General features: G+C 45.2%; 1 protein-coding gene across 4 annotated transcripts in view; it reads right to left on the bottom strand.

The window, feature by feature from the left end:
- LOC115106612 (liprin-alpha-3-like) overlaps positions 1-25583 on the bottom strand; it is a 40088-nt gene extending 14505 nt beyond the window's left edge. For all 4 annotated transcript variants that reach the window (XM_065008002.1, XM_065008004.1, XM_065008003.1 and 1 more), the window contains exons 1-18: positions 24663-25583; positions 22170-22271; positions 21559-21723; positions 21319-21393; positions 21148-21207; positions 20811-20939; positions 20229-20321; positions 19284-19336; positions 18777-18870; positions 18317-18451; positions 17934-18017; positions 17537-17668; positions 17334-17396; positions 15624-15727; positions 15001-15145; positions 14289-14482; positions 8778-9024; positions 708-847 (exon numbers count right to left, since the gene is read on the bottom strand). In XM_065008002.1, coding sequence (XP_064864074.1) covers positions 708-847; positions 8778-9024; positions 14289-14482; positions 15001-15145; positions 15624-15727; positions 17334-17396; positions 17537-17668; positions 17934-18017; positions 18317-18451; positions 18777-18870; positions 19284-19336; positions 20229-20321; positions 20811-20939; positions 21148-21207; positions 21319-21393; positions 21559-21723; positions 22170-22271; positions 24663-24995 — 2348 coding nt within the window. In that variant the 5' untranslated portion in view covers positions 24996-25583. The remainder of the gene's footprint in view (positions 1-707; positions 848-8777; positions 9025-14288; positions 14483-15000; positions 15146-15623; positions 15728-17333; positions 17397-17536; positions 17669-17933; positions 18018-18316; positions 18452-18776; positions 18871-19283; positions 19337-20228; positions 20322-20810; positions 20940-21147; positions 21208-21318; positions 21394-21558; positions 21724-22169; positions 22272-24662) is intronic.
- Between the last annotated feature and the right edge of the window lie 249 nt (positions 25584-25832).

Raw genomic sequence — 25832 nt, 5'->3', positions numbered from 1 at the left:
GTATCTCTGTGCATTCAAATTGCCATCGATAAAATGCAATTGTGTTGGTTGTCCGTAACTTATGCCTACCCATACCATAACCCCAATGCCACGATTGGGCACTCTGTTGACAACGTTAACATCAGCAAACCGCTCGCCCACACAACGCATAAACGTGGTCTGCAGTTGTGAGGCCAGTTGGACGTCCTGGCAAATTCTCTAAAACGACGTTGGAGGCGGCTTATGGTAGAGAAATGAACATTTAATTATCTGGCAACAGCTCTGGTGGACATTCCTGCAGTCAGCATGCCAATTGCACACTTCATCAAAACGTGACACATCAGTGGCATTGGGTGACAAAACTGCACATTTTAGAGTGGACTTTTATAGTCCCTAGCACAAGGTGCATCTGTGTAATGATCACGCTGTTGAATCAGCTTCTTGATATGTGACACCTGTCAGGTGGATGGAGTATCTTGTCAAAGGAGAAATGCTCACTAACACTTACTAATACTTTACATGTTGAGTTTATATTTTTGATCATTATACATGATGGTCACTGAAATAGTTGGTTATCCAGTCTACTTTATATCCATTCTATTGGCATTAATATATTTTAGTTTTTATTTTATTCAACCTTCATTTCAATACGGAGTGATATACTTTCCATTACCTAGCTTCCCAGTAAACACACATTGTCTCAATGTTGACTAAAGTAACAACTGTACCTGCGGAATTCGCGGTGATCATCCAGCCCAGCCCCTGGGTGTGTGTGAGTCATTCTATCCAATCGCAGAGCACGAGGAACCGGAGGAGGGGTGGAGTCAATCAAGGCTAGTGCCCGGCAGTCGTCGCCCTCTTTGCTGTTCTGTATTGACAGACAATCAGCTCAAGTGAGTCATTGTAGACAACTATTTTTTTATTTTAATCAAATCCCAAATAAAATAAAATTGTCTTGGTGACGTACACAGATGTTATTGCGAGTGTAGCGAAATGCTTATGCTTCTAGATCTGACAGTGCAGCAGTATCTAACAGGTAATATCTAACAATTCCACAACAAAACCTAATACACACAATCTAGTAAAGGAATGGGATGAGAATATAGAAGTATAAAATATATGGATGAGCAGTGACAGAGTGGCTAAGATGCAATAGATAGTAAAGAATAGATAGTGAAGGATACAGTATACAGTATATACATATGACATTCTTAAAGTGGCATAATTAAAGTGACTAGTGTTCCATCTATTAAAGTGGCTTATGATATCAAGTCTGTAGGTAGGCAGCTGCCTTTCTGTGCAAATGCTGGCTGTTTAACAATCTGATGGCATTGAGATAGAAGCTGTTTTTCAATCTCTCTGTCCCAGCTTTGATGCACCTGTACTGATCTCGCCTTCTGGATGGAAGCGGGGTGAACAGGTAGTGGCTCGGGTGGTTGTTGTCCTTAATGATCTTTTTTTGCCTTCCTGTGACATTTTTTAATTTTTAATTTATTTAACCAGGTAGGCAAGTTGAGAACAAGTTCTCATTTACAATTGTGACCTGGCCAAGATAAGCAAAGTAGTTTGACACATACAACGACACAGAGTTACACAAGGAGTAAAACAAACATACAGTCAATAATACAGTAGAAAAATAAGTCTATATACGATGTGAGCAAATGAGGTGAGATAAGGGAGGTAAAGGCAAAAAAAAGCCATGGTGGCGAAGTAAATACAATATAGCAAGTAAAACACTGGAATGGTAGATTTGCAGTGGAATAATGGGAAAAGTAGAAATAAAAATGGGGTGCAAAGGAGCAAAATAAATAAATACAGTAGGGGAAGTGGTAGTTGTTTGGGCTAAATTATAGATGGGCTATGTACAGGTGCAGTAATCTGTGAGCTGCTATGACAGCTGGTGCTTAAAGCTAGTGAGGGAGATAAGGGTTTCCAGTTTCAGAGATTTTTGTAGTTCGTTCCAGTCATTAGCAGCAGAGAACTGGAAGGAGAAGCGGCCAAAGGAAGAATTGGTTTTGGGGGTGACCAGAGAGATATACCTGCTGGAGCGCGTGACATCAGGTGTTATAGGTGTCCTGGAGGGCAGGTAGTTTGCCCCCTGTGATGTATTGTGCAGACCGCACCACCCTCTGGAGAGCACTGTGGTTGTGCCGTACCAGGCGGTGATACAGCCCGACAATTGCGCACCTGTAAAAGTTAGTGAGGGTTTTCGGTGACAATCCACATTTTTTCACCATCTTCACCACACTATCTGTGTGCGTGGACCATTTCAGTTTGTCGGTGATATGTACACCGAGGATCTTAAAACTTTCCACCTTCTTCACTGCTGTCCTGTCGATGTGGATAGGGGGGCACTCCCTTTGCTGTTTCCTGAAGTCCACGATCATCTTCTTTGTTTTGCTGACATTGAGTGAGAGGTTATTTTTCTGACATCACACTCCGAGGGCCCTCTCGTCGTTTAGTAATTTAGTAATTTAGTTCAGTTACCTTAGCTTTCTTGGGAACAGGAACAATGGTTGCCATCTTGAAGCATGTGTGTACAGCAGACTGGGATAGGGATTGATTGAATATGTCCATAAACACTCCAGCCAGCTGGTCTGCGCATGCTCTGAGGATGCCGCTAGTGATGCCGTCTGGGGCTGCAGCCTTGCGAGGGTTAACACGTTTAAATGTTTTACTCACGTCGGCCACGGAGGAGAAGAAGAGCTACCACAGTATTTGGTAGCAGGCCGTGTCAGTGGCACTGTAATGTCCTCAAAGCACGCAAAGAAGTTGTTTAATTTGTCTAGGAGCAAGACGTCGATGTCCGAGACGGGGCAGTTTTTTTTTTGTAATCCGTGATTGTCTGTAGACCCCTGACCCTTGTGTTTGAGCCGTTGAATTGCGACTTCACTTTGTCTCTATACTCACACTTTGCTTGTTTGATTGCCTTACGGAGGGAATAACTACACTGTTTGTATTTGGTCATGTTTCCAGTCGCCTTGCCATGATTAAATGTGGTGGTACGTGCTTTCAGTTTTGCGCAAATGCTGCCATCAATCCACGATTTCTGGTTAGGGAAGGTTTTAATAGTCACAGTGGGTGCAACATCACAGAGTACGTATACATCAATGTTATTGTCTGAGGCTACCTGGAACATATCCCTGTCCACGTGATCGAAGCATCTTGAAGCGTGGAATCCGATTGGTCAGACCAGCGTTAGATAGCCCTAAGCACGAGCGCTTCCTGTTTTTAGTTTCTGCCTATGGGAGGGGAGCAACAAGATGGAGTCATGGTAAGATTTGCCAAAAGGAGGGCGGGGGAGGGCCTTGTATGCATCGTGGAAGTTAGAGTAGCAGTGGTCGAGTGTCTCTCTGATTAATGCCCTCCTTGCCTGGTCAGTGAGTTTTGGTGGGCGGCACTCTCTTGCAAGTTTGTTGTGGTGCCATATTCTTTCCATGTTTTTTATAATGGATTTAATGGTGGTCCATGGGATGTTCAAAGTTTCAGATAATTTTTAGAACCCAACCCTTATATTGCAGACCCTAGGACCTTTCAGAACAGGTGTAGATATACTGAGATCATGTGACAGATCATGTGACACTTAGATTGCACACAGGTGGACTTTATTTAACAAATTATGTGACTTCTGAAAGTAATTGGTTGCAACAGATCTTATTTAGTGGCTTCATAGCAAAGGGATGAATATATATGCACACACCACTTTTCCGTTTTTCATTTTTTTGAATTTATTTAAACAAGTTATTTTTTCATTTGACTTCACCAATTTGGACTATTATTTGTATGTCCATTACATGAATTCCAAATAAAAATATATTTAAATTATAGGTTGTAATTCAACAAAATAGGAAAAACACCAAGGGGATGAATACTTTTGCAAGGCACAGTATATATATATTATTATTATTTTTTTATTTTTTTTTTTTAACCCTTTTTCATGATATCCAATTGGTAGTTAAAGTCTTGTTGTCACATCTGCTCCTGCCACACCCCCTAGTGGACATCCAGTGTCTCATTGACCTGCAGCCATTCCCCCAGTTCCCTCTCCCTCTCCCTTTCTCTCTGTGTGTGTGGTTGGAGACAGGCGTGCTGGAGTGAGAGCAGTTCCCCACCAGCTGCAACCCGTTCCATAATCAAGACCTCTACAAATACTCAGTCCTGCCACTTCCACTCTGCTAGATCATAATCTCTGCTCAGTCAGTATTATGCTTCTAGCGTTTTATGATTATTCAAGATCCAGTTTCCCTGCTGTGCCTGTTTCCCTGCCTGACGCTGTTATCCTCTCACTGCAGTTTTGCCGCTCTGACTCTGGTACCCGTCTCCTCTCACCACCCTGTTACCCTGTTTTGGATTCAGCTCACCATCACTTCCTTGGATTTCATTTCGGACCTGTTAACCCTGTCTCAACCCAGCTCACTCCAACCTCAGCCTCCACATCTGGTTTCCTACAACCCACCCAAGCTTCGTCTGACCTGCACTCCTCTCTCCCTGTGTTGCAGTAAATATCTTGGTTCATTCATTCCTGTTTCCTGGTCTGAGTCTGCTCTTGGGTTCCCCTGTGCTGCTCCGCGTAACACTTGTCCCATCGCTGCAACTCCCGTACTGACTCAGGATAGGCGAATGTCGAGAGCAATGCGTTCTCTGAAACACGACCCTACCAAGCTGGACTGCTTCTTGACACACTGCTCACTTAACCCGGAAGCCAGCCGCACCAATGTGTCGGAGGAAACATCCTCCAACTGGCGACCAAAGTCAGCTTGCAGGCGCCCGGACCACCACAAGGAGTTGCTAGAGCGTGTTAGGACAAGGAAATCCCGGCCGGCCAAACCCTCCCCTAACCTGGACGACGCTGAGCCAATTGTGTGCCACCTCATGGGTTTCCCGGTCATGCCCGGCTGTGAATCAGCCTGGGATTGAACCCGGGGCTGTAGTGACGCTTCAAGCACTGCGATGCAGTGCCTTAGAGCACTGCACCACTCAATAGGCCCGAGGTACACACTTGTCTATATAAGGTCCCACAGTTGAAAGTGCATGTCAGAGAAAAAAACAAACCCTGAGGTCGAAGAAATTTTCCGTAGAGACAGGATTGTATCGAGGAACAGATCTGGAGAAAGGTACCACATTTTTTGGGCTACATTGAAGGTCCCCAAGAACACAGCGGCCTCCATCATTCTTAAATTAATGTAGTTTGGAAACACCAACACTCTTCCTAGGGATGGCCGCCAGGCCAAACTGAGCAATGGAGAAGGGCCTTGGTCAGGCAGGTGACCATGAACCTGATGGTCTTTCTGACAGAGCTCCAGAGTTCCTCTGTGGAGATGGGAGAATCTTCCAGAAGGACAACCTTCTCTGCAGCACTCCACCAATCAGGCCTTTGTGGTAGAATGGCCAGACGGAAGCCACTCCTTAGTAAAAGGCACATGACAGCCCGCTTGGACTTTGCCAAAAGGCACTTAAAGACTCTCAGACCATGAGAAACAAGATTCTCTGGTCTGATGAAACCAAGATAGAACTCGTTGCTTGTATGCCAAGCATCACATTTGGAGGAAACCTGGCACCATCCCTATGGTGAAGCATGGTTTTGAAGGCAGCATCATGCTGCGGCAGGGACTGGGAGACTAGTCAGGATCAAGGGAAAGTTGAACGGAGCAGAATTAAGAGAGATCCTTGAAAATCTGCTCCAGAGTGCTCAGATCCTCAGACTGGGGCGAAGGTTCACCTTCCAACAGGACAACGACCCTAAGCACACAGTCAAAACAACACAGGAATGGCTTTGGGACAAGTCTCTGAATGCCCTTGAGTGGCCCACTCAGAGTCCAGACTTGAACCCGATCTAACATCTCTGTAGAAACCTTAAAATATCTGTGTAGCAATGCTCCCCATCCAACCTGGCAGATCTTGAGAGGATCTGCAGAGAAGAATGGAAACTCCCCAAATACAGGTGTGCCAAGCATATAGCGCCATACAGAAGAAGACTCAAGGGCTGTAATTGCTGCCAAAGGTACTTAAACAAAGTACTGAGTAAAGGGTCTGAATACTTATGAAAATGTAATATTTCCGTTTTTTCATTTGTATAAGTTTGCAAAAAAGGGTCAACGCAATAGTCCGGGTAGCCATTTGATTAACTGTGCAGCAGTCTTATTGTTTGGGGGTAGATGCTGTTCAGGTGCCTTTTTGTCCCAGACTTAGCGTTCCGCTAACGCTTGCCGTGCAGTAGCAGAATGAACATTGTATGGCTTGGGTGGCTAAGGTCTGCAAACATTTTTGGGGCCTTCCTCTGAAACCACCTGGTATATAGGTCCTGGATGGCAGGGAGCTCGACCCCAGTGTAGAGGTTTTAATGGGTCCCATTCCGAAATGGACCTGGGGCTTTCCCACTTGAACCCAATATGCATAAATTCATTTTTTAAATATAGCGACCTGATCCAAATGGACCCGAGGACATCCAGATCCATTCTGTATAGACGTCATTTTAAATCATTTTAATTACAGCTTCCATTGATTAGATATCCAACTTTTACCACACACGGAGGAAGGATCTATGACTGTAGCCTACTACTGCTTTGATGACTCATGATTGGCCAACCACAAGCTACACGCGCCATGCTCCACTCTCGTGAAAAGCAAGAGTAGCAGCATAAAGAATAACATTTCTCTCTCTCTCTACTGCAGCAGTCACATTTGGATCTGTATGGGCTCTTCCAGGCAAGTCAATTAAAATTACACATACCCGAGACCCGTAACAATCATATCAAATCCAACCCAGACGCGTGACGTTATTTCGAATTCTGCATCTGGACCCACTCCGTTACCAGTGGATCTGTGAAGACCTCTACCCCAGTGATGTACTGAGATGTCCGCACCAACCTTTGTAGCGCCTTGTGATTGAGGGCGGTGTCGTTTTCATACCAAGCGGTGATGCAGCCAGTCAAGATGCTCTCAATGGTGCATCTGTAAAACTTTTTGAGGGTCTGAGGGGACTGCCAAAAGGCGCTGTTGTGCATTTTTCACGACTGTGCTGGTGGGACAGGACCATGGTAAGTCCTTAGTGATATGGACACAGAGGAACTTGAAGCTCTCGACCCGCTCCACCACAGCCCTGTCGATGTGGAAGGGGTGTGCTCACCCCTCTGTTTCCTGTAGTCCACAATCAGCTCTTTTGTCTTGTCGATGTTGAGGGAGAGGTTGTTGTCCTGGCACCACACTGCCAGGTCTCTGACCTTCTTCCTATAGGCTGTCTAATCGTCGACGGTGATCAGGCCTACTACCGTTATGTCTTCAGAAAACTTGATGATGGTGTTGCAGGCATGCGTGGCCACACAGTCGTGGGTGAACAGGGAGTACAGGAGGTATCTGGGATGATGGTGTTGATGTGACCAGCCTTTCAAAGCATTTCATGGTTACAGATGTGAGTGCTACAGGACAATAGTCATTTAGGAGGGTTGCCTTTGAGTTCTTAGGAACAGAGACAATGGTGGTCTGTTTGAAACATGTTGGGATTACAGACTGGGACAAGGAGATGTTTTAAAAATGTCCGTGAAGACACTTGCCAGCTGGCCTGTGTATGCTCTGAGAATGAGCCCTGGTATTCCGTCTGGCCCAGCAGCCTTGCGAGTGTTAATCTGTTTAAAAGTCTTACACACATCTGCCAAGGAGAGAAAGATCACACAGTTGTCCGGTACAGCACGGGTGCTCATTCTTGGCTCAGTGTTGTTTGCCTCAAAGCGAGTATAGAAGGCATTCAGCTCGAATGGGAGGTTGCGTCACTGGGCAACTCACGGCTGGATTTCCCTTTGTTGTCCACAATAGTCCGCAAACCCTTCCAGATCCGACAAGCATCTTAGCCGGTGTAGTAGGATTCTATCTTAGTCCTATATTGATTTTTTTCCATGTTTGAGAGAGAGTGTCCAGTCTGTGTATTGTTCCTTGAAAATGTATAGCTCTAGCATTTATCCCGGCGAGGATACTGCCTGTAATTCATGGATTCTGGTTAGGATACGTATGCACGGTTGCTGTGGGGACGATGTCATTGATGCATTTATTGATGAAGCCCGTGACTGATGTGGTAAACTCCTCAATGCTATCGGATGAATCCCTGAACATATTCCAGTCTGTGCTAGTGAAGCCGTCTTGTAGCTTAGCATCTGATTCATCAAACCACTTCTGTACTGAGCATGTCTTTGGTACTTCCTGTTTGAGTTTTTGCTTGTAAACAGGAAGCAGGAGGATGGAGTCATGGTCTGATTTTCCAAAGGGAGGGCAAGGGAGGGCCTTGTATGCTCGTTGAGTGCCTGCTTAGTGCCATTCTCATTTTGTGGTGGAATGTCGACAGCAGTGATGATTAGAGATGAAAACTCTCTTGGTAGATAAAAAGGTACGCAATTTACCATAAGGTATTCTAGTTCAGGTGAGCAAAAGCTTGAAGCAGCACACCAGTTGTTGTTTACAAGGAGGAACACCCCTTTGGTTTTGCCTGAGTCTGCTGTCTAGGCTCAACGAGGCATGGAGAAACACTTGAATTTTATGTCCATATCACCCTTCAGCCAAATTTCTGAAAAGGATAGAATATTGCAACTTTTCACGTCCCATCGGTAGGAAACTCAAAAAACGAAGCTCATCCATCTTGTTCTCAAGTCGACCATCTCCGTCAGCACCATCTCAACCAGTTCTTAATGTAAACTGACATTATGATGTCATTTCAATTAGCCTTACCCATTGGGTTGCCACAACCACGAAGACATACATTGAAATGCAATATGCTTCCAATCACAGATAGCCACAGCCGTAAGGTACTGTACCTGTCTGTCTGATTCTCTGGCAGGGGAATGTGGCAGTCGGGGGGTGGAATGTCCAGAGCTGGGGGGTGAAGGGGAGGCCAGGGTGGAGGAGGTGAGGGAGGGGGTCATGTAGCCCCTCCCCACGCTGTCCCTGCCCCCACCCAGTGAGGAGGGGGGGAGAGGAGAGGAGTCCAGAGCCACGCTGCTCACCCGGCTCTCGATCTCCTCCGCCCTCAGCTCAGTGCTCTCCTTCTCCTCCTGGATCAGCCTGAGAGGAGATGGGGAAAGAGAGAGTAAAAGAGAAAGGGGAGGAGAGGAAGAGAGATGAGACGGAGGAAGCAAGTGGAGGTCAGTGGAAAAGTAAGGAAAGGAGAAGAGAGAGGGAGAAAACAGAGCGAGAGGAGTTAAGGAGAGGAGAGGGTACAAAAAGAGTGAACATAACTCACGTTTATCATTTTACTCCTAAACTGAGGATAGCCGCAATGAGATGAGGAATAAATGTTTGTGGTATCAAAATCAAATCAAATCCAATTGTATTTGTCACATGCGCCGAATACAGCCTTACTGTGAAATGCTTACTTACAAGCCCTTAATTGGGGCTAGCCCTGAATACTGCCCCTTCTGGAGGAATTCGGCACCCATATAAACCATGATAAATTTTTGTCAAAAGTTGCTAATATATGCAATTAAAAATTGTTATCGAATAGGAAACACTCTAAAGCTTATAAAACCGTTTAAATTTTGTCTCTAGCTAAAGCAGAAGTCTCAGGGCATGCATTCTCCCAAAGTCTCTCTTGTAATGGGAAAAGTTGCCATCACTTTGACCGTCATTGTATACACACTTCCCAAACAGCTATAACCATGGAAACACGTTCTATGTCTTCAGCGTGAAGCCTGCTTTCGATGAGGCGTGTAACTGTGAGAATCGCTGTGAGAATCGCGTGCTCACGAGACGTTCAGCGTGACCAAACGTCCCGGTGACGCAAAAAAAAAGTTTCACCAATGGGAGATTGGATATTTCTCTCTCTTTCTCCCAGGACAGACTGAACAACGTGTGCTAATCTGTTCGCCCTCACGATTGCTGTAGACCTTTATAACATGCTAAGGCTTAATTATAAACATAGTTTGACAAGTTTACTCGAAATATAATGTATACTTTCGACGTTTTGGTGCGCAGCCACTTGAAATTTGCATACATTTCGACCGAAAAGTGTCTAGTTTGAGAACGGAAAGACACAGACTTGCAAACTGAACGCTAACTTGGTGAGTATTAACCCTTCCACGTCTTCTGAAGCAAGAACAGCCATGGTAAGGGAATATTTACGTCTTCATTTTGGGTTTCTGCCGACTCCATGATAGAGGAGTCAGCATGCTAAATGAGAGCGCCGACACTCTATTATAGCCTAGTAAACGCCAAATGTAACGTTAAAAATAATTGTAACATAGCAATTGCATTTAGAAGAAGTTTATCTTGCCATACATATGTAAAACATGCATATTTAGTCAAAGTTTATGATGTGTATTCCTTGTTAGCTGACGTTATCTGCCGGAGCTATTTATTTCTCCTGACATTGCAGTAGCATTTTTTGAACGATGCATAATTGTAAACAGAGATTTATGGATATATATTGCATATTATTGAAAAAAAATGAATGTACTGTGTAACATGTTATATTACTGTCATCTGATGAAGATTTCAAAAGGTTAGTGAAATGATTTTTCTTTTAATCCTGCGTTTGTTGATTGCATATTTTTTCCTACTTGGCTATGCTAATGAGGTATGTATGCAGTGGTGGTTGGACATAAATATGTGCTGTTTTTGCCGTAAAACATTTTAGAAATCTGACTTGCTGGGTAGATAAATAACTTCTTTATCTTTCATTTGAGCCATTTTTCAAGCGATTCTGTGGAGGTTAAATATTTTTAGGATTATTTATTGCGTTCCCTGCGCCACATTACAGCTCAGGGGGGGTGGGGTGAGTTCCCAAAGGGGAACTAGTAGCTCTAACAGGTTTTAACCAACATTGCAGTTCAATATGTAGAGGTAAGAAAATATTTACTATATAAACCAAGTGATTTTTAAAAATAATAATCTAACCAAAAAGTAACACAATAAAAATTACATAACAATAACGAGGCTATATACAGGGGGTACCGGTACCGAGTCAATGTGCGGGGGAAAAGGTTAGTCGAGGTCAATTGTAAAGTTTTGTTGTGCCCTCTTCACAACTGTCTTCGTGTGTTTGGACCATGATAGTTTGTTGGTGATGTGGACACCTTAATAATATGCTTGTGGAATAAACCTCTGGATTGAGTAAAGCATAGGAGGTGTGAGTCTTTCTTTCTGTATCTGCGGTATTCACTCCTGGTTTGGACAAAGCAAAGGCAGAGGTCAATTTTAGATATGCGTTTTTGTATGTGGAATTGACCTCAGGATCACCCATTGAATGGGAACAGAAGATATTTCATATGTGGCAAAAGGGTGTTATTGTGATTTGTATACAATGTGTTAATCTCATGCTTTTAACCAGCCCCTTTGCTGTGTGAACCTAACTCATGTTAGGTTGCCTCTGATTATCTGAACGGGCGCACCTGCTTGGATCCCCTTGTATCGAGGGAAGGATACACCTTTCTCTCTCCCTCCTCCCGCACTCGTTACAGCCACAGCCAGTTAGTTACCAGTCTAACAGAACCAGTGACGAAGCAAGCACGGACGAGAGGCAGACGGAAAGAAGCAGATGGAAAGAAGCAGATGGTGGGCACGTGTACCACGCTCACTGGGAGTTCGACAGGGTCCATCGACTACTGGGAATCTGGTGAGATTGTCCAAACATTATGTGTGTTGAAGTGTGGAGGCGAACATAATTGAGGAAGACGAGGCCAGGAATTGCTGTGGTAGCTAGTAGATGGTGGTAGAATTACTGGTGTGTGTGTGCTTGTGTGTATTTGACTAGTGGAGCGAGTTTGGGTTCTAGATTGAGTTTGGGTTCTAGTTTGGGTTCTAGATTGTAATTATGTCCCGTCGTTGTGGCACCCCCTATTTTGATTTGGTTTAGTCCTTCACTTCGCTATTGTTCCTGATGATTTAACATAGACTGACAGACAGAGTTATTCAGTGATTCAGACGTCAAACTGTCACCAGTTCTGTCTTGCAGTTCTTATGAGGACGTTGCGGGTGGCCTTGACGCAACTCTCCTAGAACTCTGAACTTTCGCCACAGCCCGTTCCTCGAGTGCACTAATGCTAATCTGTACTATGGGCCTACCTTACAGTGGCATTGTCAACAAGGATTGAACACTATTGTGTATTTTATCTTCATTGGCAAAGGAAAAATAATGAGATGAACAATAAAACAATAATTTAAAAAGTTACAACACATCACAATCGTGTCAAGTACATTTTCCCTGAACAAAGTATTTATCAGCAAAGTCAATGCTATTGGGAAAAGAGAAGTGATTTTTGGTTTAAAAAAAAGTGTGCCACGACAGAGGAGGGGCTTTGACTGGGCTGAGAGGGAGCTGCCCTACCCAAGGGGTGGGAGGGCCAAGAGAACAGAAGTGGTGGAACGGAGTGCTCGAATTGGGATATAGCAGAGCAGAGCCTGAAGGTAAGGAGGTGCAGTTCCCTCTGCTGCTCCGTAGGCAAGCACCAGGGTCTTGAAGATGATGCGAGCTTCGACTGGAAGCCAGTGGAGTGTGAGGAAAAGCGAGTCACTGCTTTGATGTTTGCAGAGAACGACAAGGGTGTTGTCCAGGTTCATGCCAAGTTCCTTTGCACTCTTGGAGGGGAAACCTGTGGAGGTGTCTACTGTGAGGGACAGGTCTTGGAGCGGGTTTGCCTTTCCTGGGAGGAAGAGCAGCTATGTTTTGTCAGGGTTGAGCTTAAGGTGGTGGGCCGACATCTAAGCTGAGGTGTCTGCCAGGCACACATAGATGCGTGTCGCCACCTGGTTGTCAGAAGAGCTGAAGGCGGAAAGTAATTGAGTATCATCCTCATAGCAATGATAGGTGAGACCATGTGAGGATATGACAGAGCCGAGTGACATTGTGTAAAGAGGAGAGGACCTAGACCTTAGCCCGGACATCATTATTCGCAGTTCTGTGTGTGGGGGAACGGATGTCGTCAGCCTTTTTTTCAAAGTCGTTCGCAGAGAGGCAGGAGGGTGGGCAAGGAGGTGGAAGATGAAGGAGGGAAGAGAAAGTGGAGGGCAAGGAGGTGGAAGATTGAGGAGGGAGGAGAAAGTGGAGGGCAAGGAGGTGGAAGATTGAGGAGGGAGGAGAAAGTGGAGGGCAAGGAGGTGGAAGATTGAGGAGGGAGGAGAAAGTGGAGAAGAGTTTCCCAGGGTTGGGTGCAGATGCTTGAAATGTAGAGTGTTAGAAAGTGGCTTTAGCGGCAGATACAGAGGAAGAGAAGGTAGAGCGGAGGGAGTTGGGAGGATGATAGGTCCTTCGGAAGTTTAATTTTACTGCATTTCCACTCAGCTGCCCGAAACCCTGTTCTGTAAGCACGCAGTGATGAGCATCTGGTTAAGGGCTGAGTGGGCAGGGTTGGAGGAAATAAAGTCGTGATCAGAGATATGGGGGGGGGGGGGGGGGTTGCAGCGAGATCTGTAAGAGAACAGCCTCTAGTGAAGATGAGGTCAAGCGTATTGCCTGCCTTGTGAGTGAGAGGTGGCTGGAAAGGGTGATGTCAAAAGAGGAGAGGAGTGGAAATAAATAAACTGAAGTGAGAATTCGGGAGGTTAATGTCACCCAGTACAATGAGTGGTGAGCCATCGTCGGGAAAGGAGCTTATCAAGGTGTCAATCTCATTGAGGAACTCTCCAAGGGCACCTGGTGGGCGATAGATGACAACAATGTTAAGCTTGAGTGGACAAGTGACAGTGACAGCATGGAATTCAAATGAGGAGATGGACAGATGAGAGAGAGGAAGAGAAAATCTCCACTTAGGAGAAATGAGTAGCCCTGTGCCACCACCCTGACAACCAGATGCCCTCGAACTATGAGAGAACACGTTGACGACGAGAGAGCAGCTGGAGTCGCAGTGTTCTCTGGGAAAACCCATGTCACAGTCGGGGACAAAAAGTGTCGGGACTGAAGGGCAACGTGGGCCGAGATGAACTCAGCCTTATTGGCCGTAGATCGGCAGTACCAGACGCTACCAGCGACCCAGAATTCCATATGGGTTGTGCGTACAGGTACACTAAACTAGAAGGGTTGCAGGAATAGGGTGGGGAGACGTCTGTAAAAAACCTGCAGGGCGAGGAGTGAACTGGGATGGGAAACACACACATCCTTGCCAAAGCTACAAAATGAGATGGTCAGAAAAGAACTCGTTAAGACACTCAAGTGAGAGAGTAGTGTGATTGACTGGTTAGGCAGAGCTCCCCAGGCTCTGGTTTGAACCTGGAGTGGCGTACACTACTTTTCTTTACCGCCTCACAAATCTTCTTTGGTAGTTCTGAGGCATTTGTAGGTGTGTTAAGACCTCAAAAACCCATTATTCCTGTTCGCGGTGTAGCTGAATACTTACTTGATCTCCTTGTTGATGGCCTCCAGTTGCTCCTGCAGCATAATGGCAAGGGTCTGCACGTCTGTCTGTCCGCTGGGCGAGAGCAGCTCCGAGCCAAACAGGGTCTCCCTGTCGTCCTCGTCATCTGAGCAGCCCCCCTCGACTCCCCCCTCGAACCCGGGACCCAGCATGTTGCCACTGTCCCACTCTCCATACTGTCAAGAGACCGGGAGGAGAGAGAGAGAAACAAGAGAGAGGAGGGAGACAGAAAGAAAGGAAGTATGAAAGAATTAAAGCGAAAGGGAAATAAGTAGAGATGATTAAATGAAAGGTTGCCTCGTCATGTTTTTCCTACAGGCAGTCCAACATGACTTGGAATGCTGTTAGCTACTTTTATACTCACGTATAAAGTCACAACACAAACAAAATGGCCCCCATGTGTAGGAGTGACAGGTCACTCAGTCAATCACAAATAATGAAAATACATTAGGCACCGCCCAGGGAGCTAGCCTGGTTCTATACTGTACGTTGTGGGACAGGAGTTAGGAGTTGAAACCCTGATGAAGACAGCATCGCTGTCGAAACGTTGGTATTTATATATATTTTTTGCATTGGAGCCATAAGTGTGCACCAGTTCTTTTGTTTTCTTTTCGCAGGTTGGCTATAGCCCTTACAGTATGGAACCAGGCCACCAGGGAGCTACAGTCCTGTAGGTAGTCGATGAGATCCTCACCTTGTTGCTGTCATCCCTGGGGGGAGCCCATCGGCCGCGGTGTGCCCTCCGGACCACCACGCCACTGGAGGAGCTGCCGTAGCCGGCTGGGAGGGAGCCACCACCCTGGGGGTAACGGAGCTCTGAGGCACTCCCTGGAAGAGATCTTCGAAAAAGGGTGGAGGGAAGTGAGCTCACGTTGCTCGTCCTACAGAGTTTGTGAGATTTTATGAGATGAGAAAATAAAATTGCTTTATTCGTTATAGCACTTTTTTTTTTTTTATGTATTGCCGCCATTTCCTGAATAAAATTAACTTTTTGAATGAAAAAAATACTTCAAATATTCAAACAAATTGAGTTATTGTGACATTTGATCCTTAATCACAACAATGGTTTATTCGTTACATTCACTACATTAGAAAAAAATCAAATTCTACATCAACTGACAGAAAGTGAGAATAACAACCTAAACTTAAAATCAACTCTTTGTCCTGTTCGTCTCTTTGCTAAATATTTTTGAAAAAACATTTAGAAAGTCTATTTTACGAAGGGTAAAGTGTTAGTTTTCCCTCGAAAGAGAGAACAAATGTGTTAATTTGATGCGTTTATAAAAAAAAATATATAAAAAATGTATTTATAAATACCCTTGAAGCTCCATTGTGGCTAACCTGGAATAGGAAGAGCCAGGCCTGCCCCTCAGTTGATCCAGCTCCAGCTGAATCCTCTCCAGCTCAGCTATGAGCTGGTCCTAGGAGAGAGAGACGGGAGCAGAGTAGGGTACAGGATGGCATAATATTCCAGTAAAAGAAAAGTTTCAACTTTTTTTCACATGCATCTATTGCCCTATTAAAAGAACATAACAAAGCACGGATACGGAAGCAGGCAAAGAATAACTAAAGAACGGACAGAACTAATTGATCACAAATGTCTAGGTCTCAAAACACTGTTGTCGGTGCAGAGCAGTGTGACTGGTCTCCGGTTCTTGCAGCGGAACACATAAACCCTTGCGATGATAAAAGAGGAAGTGAAGTGGTTCAACAAGGGTTCTTCAAAGATCCTCAACGTTCTTCGAAGAACCTTAGGGTTCTTGGCACTGACGATTGCCCCCAAAAAGTTCTTCCATGAACCCCATAGGAGGAGGGGTTCATCGAGGAACCTCCTTAGTTGGTGGGGGTTCTTGCAGGAAACTGAAACATTTGGATTTGAAAGACAGCAGGTGCAGGCACTTAACTAAAAAAAATGTAAAGATCGCCTCAATTTAAGGTACGTTTTGTCCCTTGTATGACCTAAATTCATACTGTTTTGTGATACCATTTATCTTTTCATATTTGTGCAAATCTTTCTAAAATGGACACAATCCAGTGGATATCAATCAAGCAAAAAGGTATGAATATGTAGGCTATCTGTGTTGAAGGCTAGCTGTGTTGGGTGGCTAACCGCTCACTTTTGTGTCTGTGTCTGCAGGTAGAAGAGGCGGCATACAAAGGTATGTCAATTGGTATTGGTATGTCATGCAGATCCCATTTACCATCCTCCTCCCTTGCCTCTTCAATGAATATCCCATCGGCCTTTACATTATGGACACGGTGTGGGTATGAAAACCATTATCAGAACAGTTTTCATCGTTCACATTCACCACAAACACCAAGGTACGAACGCTGTCGAGTGCATGTTTTGGTTAATCTGTATAATTACAACAATTTTTGGATTCACAGACTTCACCCTCCCTCAACCTCCGATGAATACAACATGAAACCTGTTCGATCAACATGCACTGCAAATTCATTCTGGCTATGGATACGGAGAACATCAACACATTAGCATCCACACGCCAGATGAAATACCGATTGGACGTGGGGCTCTGCTGGGAGTTTACCTCATATTTCATATTTGAATTCCGCTTTGCCACTAAAATCAAAATAAACGCTGAGAACTAAAACACTGTGTTATTGTTGTGCGTATTGTTATTATTTATAATAACAACAGGGGAGGGGGGGTAGTTCAAATATGAACCCCAAAAAGATTCCTCAAAAGGTTAATTTGAGTATCCATTAAAAGGAAGAACTTATAGGGCCCCCCCCCCCCCCCCCCCACAGTTTCAATTTGAACAACTCCCAAAAGGATACTCCAGGAACCTTTTTCTTTTTAGAGTGAGCATAAACTACCTACCCTATTATTCCAAAAAGGGTTTGCAAAAGTCAGTGTATAGCCGTAAAAAGGCAGTCCAAAGTCTTCCTGACAGTTTTAAGTCGGTATAAAGTACAGCTGATGTGCTCATCACATGTATACACAGATGTAACAACATACGTAATGAAACCTGACCCGACTGGATACAATAAGGGGAAGATATGTACCTTGTTCGCTAGCAGATCATCTTGGATTTTCTTCATGTTTGCGAGCTCCTCTGACAGGGAATTCTAAATGAGGGGAGGAGTGATTGTGCCAAGTTGACTCATGTTTGCTGTTGATTACGTTGATTAAAAAAAATATATACTTACTGAGCATTAATGGTAATTTTAGCTTAATTTAGCGTATGGTTAACAAAGCTTTAGAGCACCTTCTCCTCGAGGGCAGCCATTCTCTCTTTGAGGTGAAGCTGCAGTCTCTCGTTGGACTCGGACAGTAGCTTGTCCACCGTGTCCGAGAGGCGTTTGTTGTGTTCGTCGTTCATTTTCTCTCTCTGCCTTGCCTGAAATGTAGACAAAAGGACACAGTCGGGGGGTCAAGGTAGAAAACAGATGTGAAGGAGTAAAATAATAACCAACTTTGGTTTCAATAAGAGTTCAAACAGTTCACAAAGACAGGATTGGGTTGAACTGATTGGCCAAAACGGAGGGTACAGAACACAATGTAACACTTCACCACTTATAGGCGGCATAATGCGCCGCAACTTGTCAGAATCCCGCATGAGATTTAGTAAAAGGCAGGTGGACAAACAAACAGAGCATTATTACCCTCTGCAATGCCTGATTTTTCTCTTCAAGTTGTGCCTCCATCTGTCGTAGTCGCTCCTCAAAGTTCCCATGGCGCTCCTCTGCCTATAAAAGAGAAGCGAGAGGAAGTGACTGTACATGGGATCAAACATAAACTCAGACTAACACCTTGAATGATAGATTGGCTGCCAATAAGAGGACAACTCAGGTCATACAGACGGACAGACGGACAGGCGGACAGACAGGAAACACGGGAGACCGAAACAGAGACGGACGCGTTCAGGTAGAATGTGGAAAAGAGACGGATGGACAAAACAAAAACAGTTCCACGGACAGACAGTTCCGATCCACACTCGAAAACAGGATCAAGGCAGCGAACGCAGACATCCCGTACGCGACAGTACCTTGTTGAGGGCAGCCACTCTCTGGGCGAGCTGGGCCTCGATCTCGGGCAGTGTCTCGGCCCTCTGCAGGGTCTGCTGGAGCTTCTGCTTGGCGTCATCCAGACGCTCCTGGAGCTGCCTGTTCTTCTCCTCACTCTGACAACACACAGGAAGAGAGGAGGGAAGAGAGCGGATGAAGTCTGAGATATTCTGATACGCTGTACTAAAATCCGAGTCTGAGTCCGAGGGACGTTTTTCTGCACCCGGATTAAGCCTTGCCCTGGACTAACACACGCTTTCAATGGAGATTCTCCATTCAGAATGATTTACCTGTCAAAGATACATCTAGATCCAGGAAATTGGCCATAAGAATCAGGCTCTAAGTATTAAAAGACGTTACTCTGGATATAACCTATCCGTTTGCACAGGGTTACTGTACATCTATGTAAGCCACGCTCGTGGTCGTTCGTTAACCAATTACCTGTCTGTGCAGTGACTCCTTGCTGGCCAGCTCATTCTCCAGCTTGTCTTTGACGTCATGTAGAGAGGTTGCTTCCCTCTGAGCACTGAGGTACCTGCAAACGACATGGACACATTGTTAGCGGGGGGGGATATTACCCACGATGAACGTCGGCAGCGAGCATTGTAAACGCAAAAGCTATTTGGCACGAAAGGAACGTAAACGCTTTTCACCAATATAAAGGCGCCTAAATGATGTTTAAGTGCATTTATGCTCCTCTACATCCCTGACCATTAGCTATGAACTTCCACTCTTCACAGCATGTAGAGACACAAGCCAACTCTTGCAGTGCGCTGTGACAATTGAAAATACCCAAACAGTGAGATAAAACGGCGAGATAAAGAGGTAAGCTGCGAGGTACAGGTGTTGGTGACACCTTGGTGACAACTTTTCCGATAACGAGGAAAACACCTGGTGGTTTGGCACCATAGTCCCGGGTGTTAGAAATCGTGTTAAAAAGAGGGTTACCTGCGCTCTAATGTAGTGATCCTCTCCTCCATATCCTCCCTTTGGCACAGAGCCTGAATGATGCAGAGACATAGCGAAGCATGTTTAAAACATCCAAAGAAACACATCAATTAAACATGGCACACTGTACCACTCCGAACAGCATCAAATGGCAACCTAAACATCTAACAGGAGAATGTGCACATTCAGAATTGACTACTGATTGACTATTCATTATCACGTGTGTTCCGTCATTGTATACGTGCACAGGTCCTCTTGTCTATCTTGTCACCTACGGTTCTTCTTTGGTTTTCTATCCAAGAGGTACAACTTTAGTATAGGTATCACAATATAGGCACGCATGTGTAATATAAGTAGCTAAATAGGCCTTTATTATGTATTATAAACCATTTACTATTAAATGAGCAATCTGGGATTGGTACAGCCATTTGTTTGGACTTTGAAATGAGTAGCCATGATGAATATGACTCATAAATGCCTCTTTTCCCCAAATTCATACTAGGCATTCCAATGCTCTGTGCTTTGAGATATTTGCTTTGGATGAACATAGTGGGATGGAACAGTCGCTGGAACAGAGAGGCCCGGGAGCTGATAGAATCTAAGTCAGGTGTGGGCAAACTACTGCCCGTGGATCGCATCTGGCCCGCCAGCCAATTATTGTTATTTTGTTTTTTGGGGGGGGAAATGATTATTTTGTGTGAAATAAATGCTCCAGGCTACATTTGAACATCTAAAACTAAGTAGAGAGTATGTAGAAATGATAATGGGCGTATTTACTTTGTAAATAACTTCCATATTTCTGGCCTGCAAATCAATTTTGACAAAGAACCCCCCCCCCCCCCCCTCCCCTAGTAGAATTTTATAATCCCGATGTGGCCCTCTAGCCAAAAGGTTTGCCCACCCCTGATCTAAGGCCTTGGCCAAGAACAGATTGGCCTGACATACCTCCTTCACATCCCTCTGGAGCTTCTGATTGGCCTCCTCCGACTTCGTCACTTCCCTCCTGGCGGCTGCAAGCTGTTCCTCTATTTCCCCAACCTGACGTGACACGAGGAAGAGCAATAAGATGGTTAAGGGACAATAAGGGACCATAACAGAACAGAGGGCCTTCATGAGTGAAGACGTGAAGCACTGGTTTGGGCAGAGGCAGGTTTATGTTAAGCTACGTAGAAAAAGACTGTCATGCACTGTGTGGTTTTTGCAGAACAGATGCAATGCTATGACTGTCCACAAGAGGGAAGGGGGGAACTGGTTTTAACAATCTTCATACAAACCCCAACCCAAATCTATTTTTCTTTATCGCTCTTCTCTCTCTTCTCTCTTTTTCACCCTTGTTCTCTCTCTCACTCTCTCTCTCTCACACACACTATTCTTGGGAATGGTTCATAACAATATACGCTAGATTATGGTTCATTATAAACTAGGCAATGCATACATATACATGTAGGGCAGGCTACATACTCTCTCTGTCGCTGTCTCTCTCTCTCTCTCTCTCTCTCTCTCTCTCTCTCTCTCTCTCAAACCAACCTGTCGACACATAAGGGCCAATCTTTCTTTCAGCTGGGAGAGCTCGGCTCTCTGTCGCTCTATCTCCGTTTCTCTCTGTCTGTCGATCTCACCGTCGTCCAATCCAGAGGAGGGTCCATTGGGTAGGCGCTGTTGTCGCCGGGGGAGATGGCATCGAGAAAGGAGAGCGATGCGGAACAAGATGAATTAGACCCATCATCAGACGGTTGATGATCAAAGAGACAGACTAAAGAAGAAAACGGCATCATAACGCCAGTTATCTGCTAACGTGCTGCTGTTAACTTTAGGACACAAACAAACACAAACACTGGAAACGACGTGCATGAACCCCCCTTACGTCTTTCCCGCCGTCCAACCCTTGTTGTCGTCTTTTAATTTGGTCTCTTAAAGAGATCACCTGCAAGAGAGGTAAATGGTGAACAAAATATATTGAATGCATTTTCTTATTATCGTGAAATGGAGCATCAACGTGCTCTAATAAAACATGTGTATCCCGTATGACTTTTACCTCTTGAGCGGACGCTTGTAGTTGATCCTCCAAAAGGGTCACTCTCTCAAGGGCCACACGGAGTCGCTCTCGAACCTGATGGGCCGAAAAATAGGAAATGACTGAGAAACGCTGAGAAATGTGTCTGTATGGATCTTTTCCATCAAAGCAACAAACAGAAAAAGCGACTGTTGAGAGAAAGCTACAGTAGCTGCTTATGAGTTGGGATGGAGACCCCAAAATGGCAGCCTGGTCGCCCACCTTCTCATCCAAAGCCTTGTGGTGCTCAAACAGGGACTTGAGGGCCTTGAGGACCTCCACTTCACTGGAGACCCCCGCCGGGGACTGGGCCTGCCTCTTCACCACCGTCATCCTCAGACTGCGCTCGTGACGAGACACAAGACACTCCAGGTGCTCTAGTAGCAACTGCGGGAGGAGAGAGAGATAAAGTGATTGAGGTAGAAGAGGAGAGAGAAAGAGAGAGGCAGAGGAGTAAGAGATGCAAGGATGGAGATGGAGAGAGAGGCAAAGTAAAAGGGGAGAAAGAGAAAGGAGAGGAAAAAGAAAGAAAAGGGAGGAGAGAGAAGGTAAGAGAGGCGGGGGAGGAGAGGGAGAGAGACAAGGAAAGGTGGCAGAAAGACCGAGTAAGATTGTTTAGAGGGAGCAGAGAGGGTTGGAAGAGCATGTAGCAGAAAGAGAAGGGGGAGAAACATGTGGAGAAAAAAGGAGGGAAGGAGAAAATGTGAAAGTGAGTACTAGGGAGGAGAAGAACGAGTATTTCGAAGTCGATGCCACAACTATGATGTGTGAGAAAGAACAAACACAACTGCTGTGAGAGTGCTAGTCAGTAAAATGGCCGATAAACATCTTACACGTGTGTTGTTTCTCTCCGCCTTGAGCTCAGCAATCTCCTCTTCCCTCTCCAGTAGCTGCTCCCGGCAAACATTCAGCTCCTTAGTCAGCACAGCAAACTCCTGCACAGCCCCCAAGCAACATAACATTCATGAACAATATGGGCGACCTGTAACATGCTCACATGCACACAATCAAAGTAGATGCAAAATGACAGGAAATATACTTTGACCTGCAAGGTGTGCAACCAACTCTGTTAACACTCACTCACTCACTCACTCACTCACTCACTCACTCACTCACTCACTCACTCACTCACTCACTCACTCACTCACTCACTCGCTCACTCACTATCAGTCTCAGGCTCGTAACCTCCTCTGTGAACTGGCCTTCAAGGATTATATCACTGTGTTACACAATGACACTGCACTGAAATGCAATGGAGAGGCGAGAGACACTCACAGCATTGACGTGTCACTTACAGCGCAAGACTGGAAACACACTGTCAACAACAGTATTGCCATCACAAGGTAATATAACATGCAACCATCGTTTAATTATTCCTTATGATCACAAGCCTTCCCGGGGGAAAAAAAACATGATCTCAATTACTTGGAGGGGGGAAAAAACACCAACAACTTTAGCTTCATTTTGTAGGCACAAGGTTTAGAACCTTTGTTGTTGAGGCACAAGAACCACTTGACTACCTTCAGACTAGAGGACTGCAACGGCGACGTGTTACGCTGCAACGCAAAGCCACAGTAACAGTTGCATTCGAAATGCAAATCGGAGATAAGAGAAGGGGGAGTATACAGATGGTGACACAGTAGGACCGTTGGCGCTCGGCCTTCTGGGATTGGTCCTTGTTTGGGTTAAAGCTCTGAATTTCACTTGGCATCTCTTCTCATTTCTTTTTTATTCCATCTCTCTCTTATTCTCGCTATCTGACTGTATGGTCATTGGATAGACCATGGGCTCCATTCATTAGCACTCATATTGAAAGAGTAACATACAAACATACCCTTTATCACATGGTCCAAATAGGTTGTCGTGTGCTATGTATACTGTGCAGTTCACATACGTTTGTTTGTTTATTGTATGCGTGCTGTGTACTTATATATGAAACGTATTAGCTCCAATCTCAAATCACAGAACGGTGTTGGGGTACTGTTCCACAATCTAGTTTTCACAATAAGCTGTGTGTGTGCCCAGGTAGAGGATGGGTTAACAAATATATGTTTCATCGAACCTGATTTAAATATGATCTTTTTGAGGGAGAATATACCCACTGAAGAAGATTAGCCCTCCACCTACGGTGGCCATGAAGGTCAATCTAATGAAAATATGAATATAGTACTACTGTCTAATTCCCTATTAAGCTATTGCCAATAACTGTATGGTTATGACCGTGCTAAAAACAAAAAAACAAAAAAATCCCTCACTCTGAGATGAAAAATTGCTAAAAGAAAAAGCTGAAACAACCAAGGGAGCAAAAAGACAAAAAGGGAACACAAGCACAAACCCTCTCCATGTGTAAGCACAATACTAGTGTGGCTATTCTAAAAAGGCAGTAGTAGAATGAATTGATGTCCCTGTCTACAGCCTATAGTTATTTCTCTACGTGGTGGATGGAGCACACTGATCTGTCACTACAGGGACTTCTTTCGAGCCAGCTTGGCTCTGCAACTGACACATACACACGCACGTACGAACACACTCACACACACATGCGGTCGCACACACGCACGCACCACACACACGCGCACACACAGCACACACACAACACACACACACACACACACACACACACACACACACACACACACACACACACACACACACACACACACACACACACACACACACACACACACACACACACACACAGTTAGACATGCCAATCACACCCACATTGTCACATGAACATATACTGACAGTACCCACACTCATACACCGATGTACTATACACAACCCCCCGTACTAGGCCTGGGTGATAATACCGTTTATACCGTATACCGGGATATTTCAAAATACTGATGGGGTTGGTGGGTGCGTGCTATGCCACTGCTTCTAACTATAAGTTATGCATAGCTATAAGCAATCTAAGATGTAATAAATGATATCCAGCTCAGGCCTCTAGCTATGCATTCAGTTTGCTAACTTGCTAGCTAAGTGGCTAGATGTCAAGATCAAGCTTCTTGGTTACAGCAGATCCTCCTAGATGAAGATCCCTAATGTTTTTTAATTTTTTTAAAGCGCCCCTTGTGTGCAAATTCGGTAATACATGGTACAGAAACGATATGACGGTATGAAAATCTGGATATCGCCCAACTGTACCCCATACACACCCAAACACAACTGCACCACACACACACACACACACACACACACACACACACACACACACACACACACACACACACACACACACACACACACACACACACACACACACACACACACACACACACACACAAGCACACAAACACACAAACACACACACTATACTGTACCTGTGGCAGGGCGATGGACAGCTGTCTCGAGAGGGAGTCCTTCTCGTGGCCCAGCTCTCTGAGGCGTAGCTGGGCCGTCCCAAGGCTGTCTTGGGTCTCCCTCAGGCTCTCCAACAGCCTCTCCCTCTCGGTCAGCATGTTGACCATCAGGGATTCCAGGTTCCCTGTGCTGCCTCCCTCGTCACCCCCGCCCCTGGATTCCCCTCGGCCACCGTAGCCCCCTCCCCCCATGGCCCCACCAGGGCCTCCAATCCCAGTCCCAACCCCAGGAGAGGAGGGGCCTCCTCCTCGCCCGTCCTCCGAAATGGTGGGCATCACCTCACACATCATCATGAGACTGGAGAGAGTGTGGTGGGCTCCAGGAGAAAACGTCTATGTTAGGAGTGCTTGTTTACGCAAAAGCCCTGTGTGCAGGGGTTCCGTAGGTCAAAGTGCGTGTATGTGTGATTCGTGGACAGAATGTCAATCTGTTACCTCACTTGCATGCGAGCTTCTGTTTGAGCCTGTTAATCTCATCACTGAAATGACAGTGTTAAAAAGAGAAATCGTTGCTTTTTTTCTTCGGCAAAAATAGCTTTCAACCAGTCGTGTTCAACGCTTCCTCTTCACTCTCTCTAATTTTATCTATTGCCTTACTTATTTTCTCCAAAACAACACCAACAAATAGGCCTAGTGGATTTTTCTCTCTCACAGCTTTTTCTCTCTCACAGCTTTTTCTTACTATGCAACAATCTGAGTTTTGTTTACCATGATGGAACTATGTGATCTTGAAGGACCAAAGCAGTAAGAAAGTATCTATGGGAAACTGGGCTGTGGTTTGAATCTAGGATTGGCTGAGGGTGAGGAAGGGGAGGGGCCGCAGGAGAGGAAGGCCCACCTTCCGACTCGGTCCACTGGTTGGGTCTTCACAGCATCGGGAGCGATGGCTGAAAGAAATGAAGATAGACGAAGTGTCACACTAGTCCCACCTTAGTTAACACACTGTATACAACAACATAGAAGTTAGGCCAATACTACTACTACTGTAAGACAATGGCACAAACAGAAACCTTGTACTGCAACTCTGTGTAAGTGTAGACAGATAATAACCCGAAATATGCAATTTAATGTACAGGGCATGGGTCGTGTTCAGCAGGGCTGTAACGAATCTCTTCGTCGTCTGAGGAGGAG

This window comes from Oncorhynchus nerka, linkage group LG23 (assembly GCF_034236695.1).
Source record: "Oncorhynchus nerka isolate Pitt River linkage group LG23, Oner_Uvic_2.0, whole genome shotgun sequence".
NCBI classification, from domain to species: domain Eukaryota; kingdom Metazoa; phylum Chordata; class Actinopteri; order Salmoniformes; family Salmonidae; genus Oncorhynchus; species Oncorhynchus nerka.
Note: the sequence above shows the minus strand (reverse complement) of the source record. Positions and strands in the feature narration are given on the sequence as shown.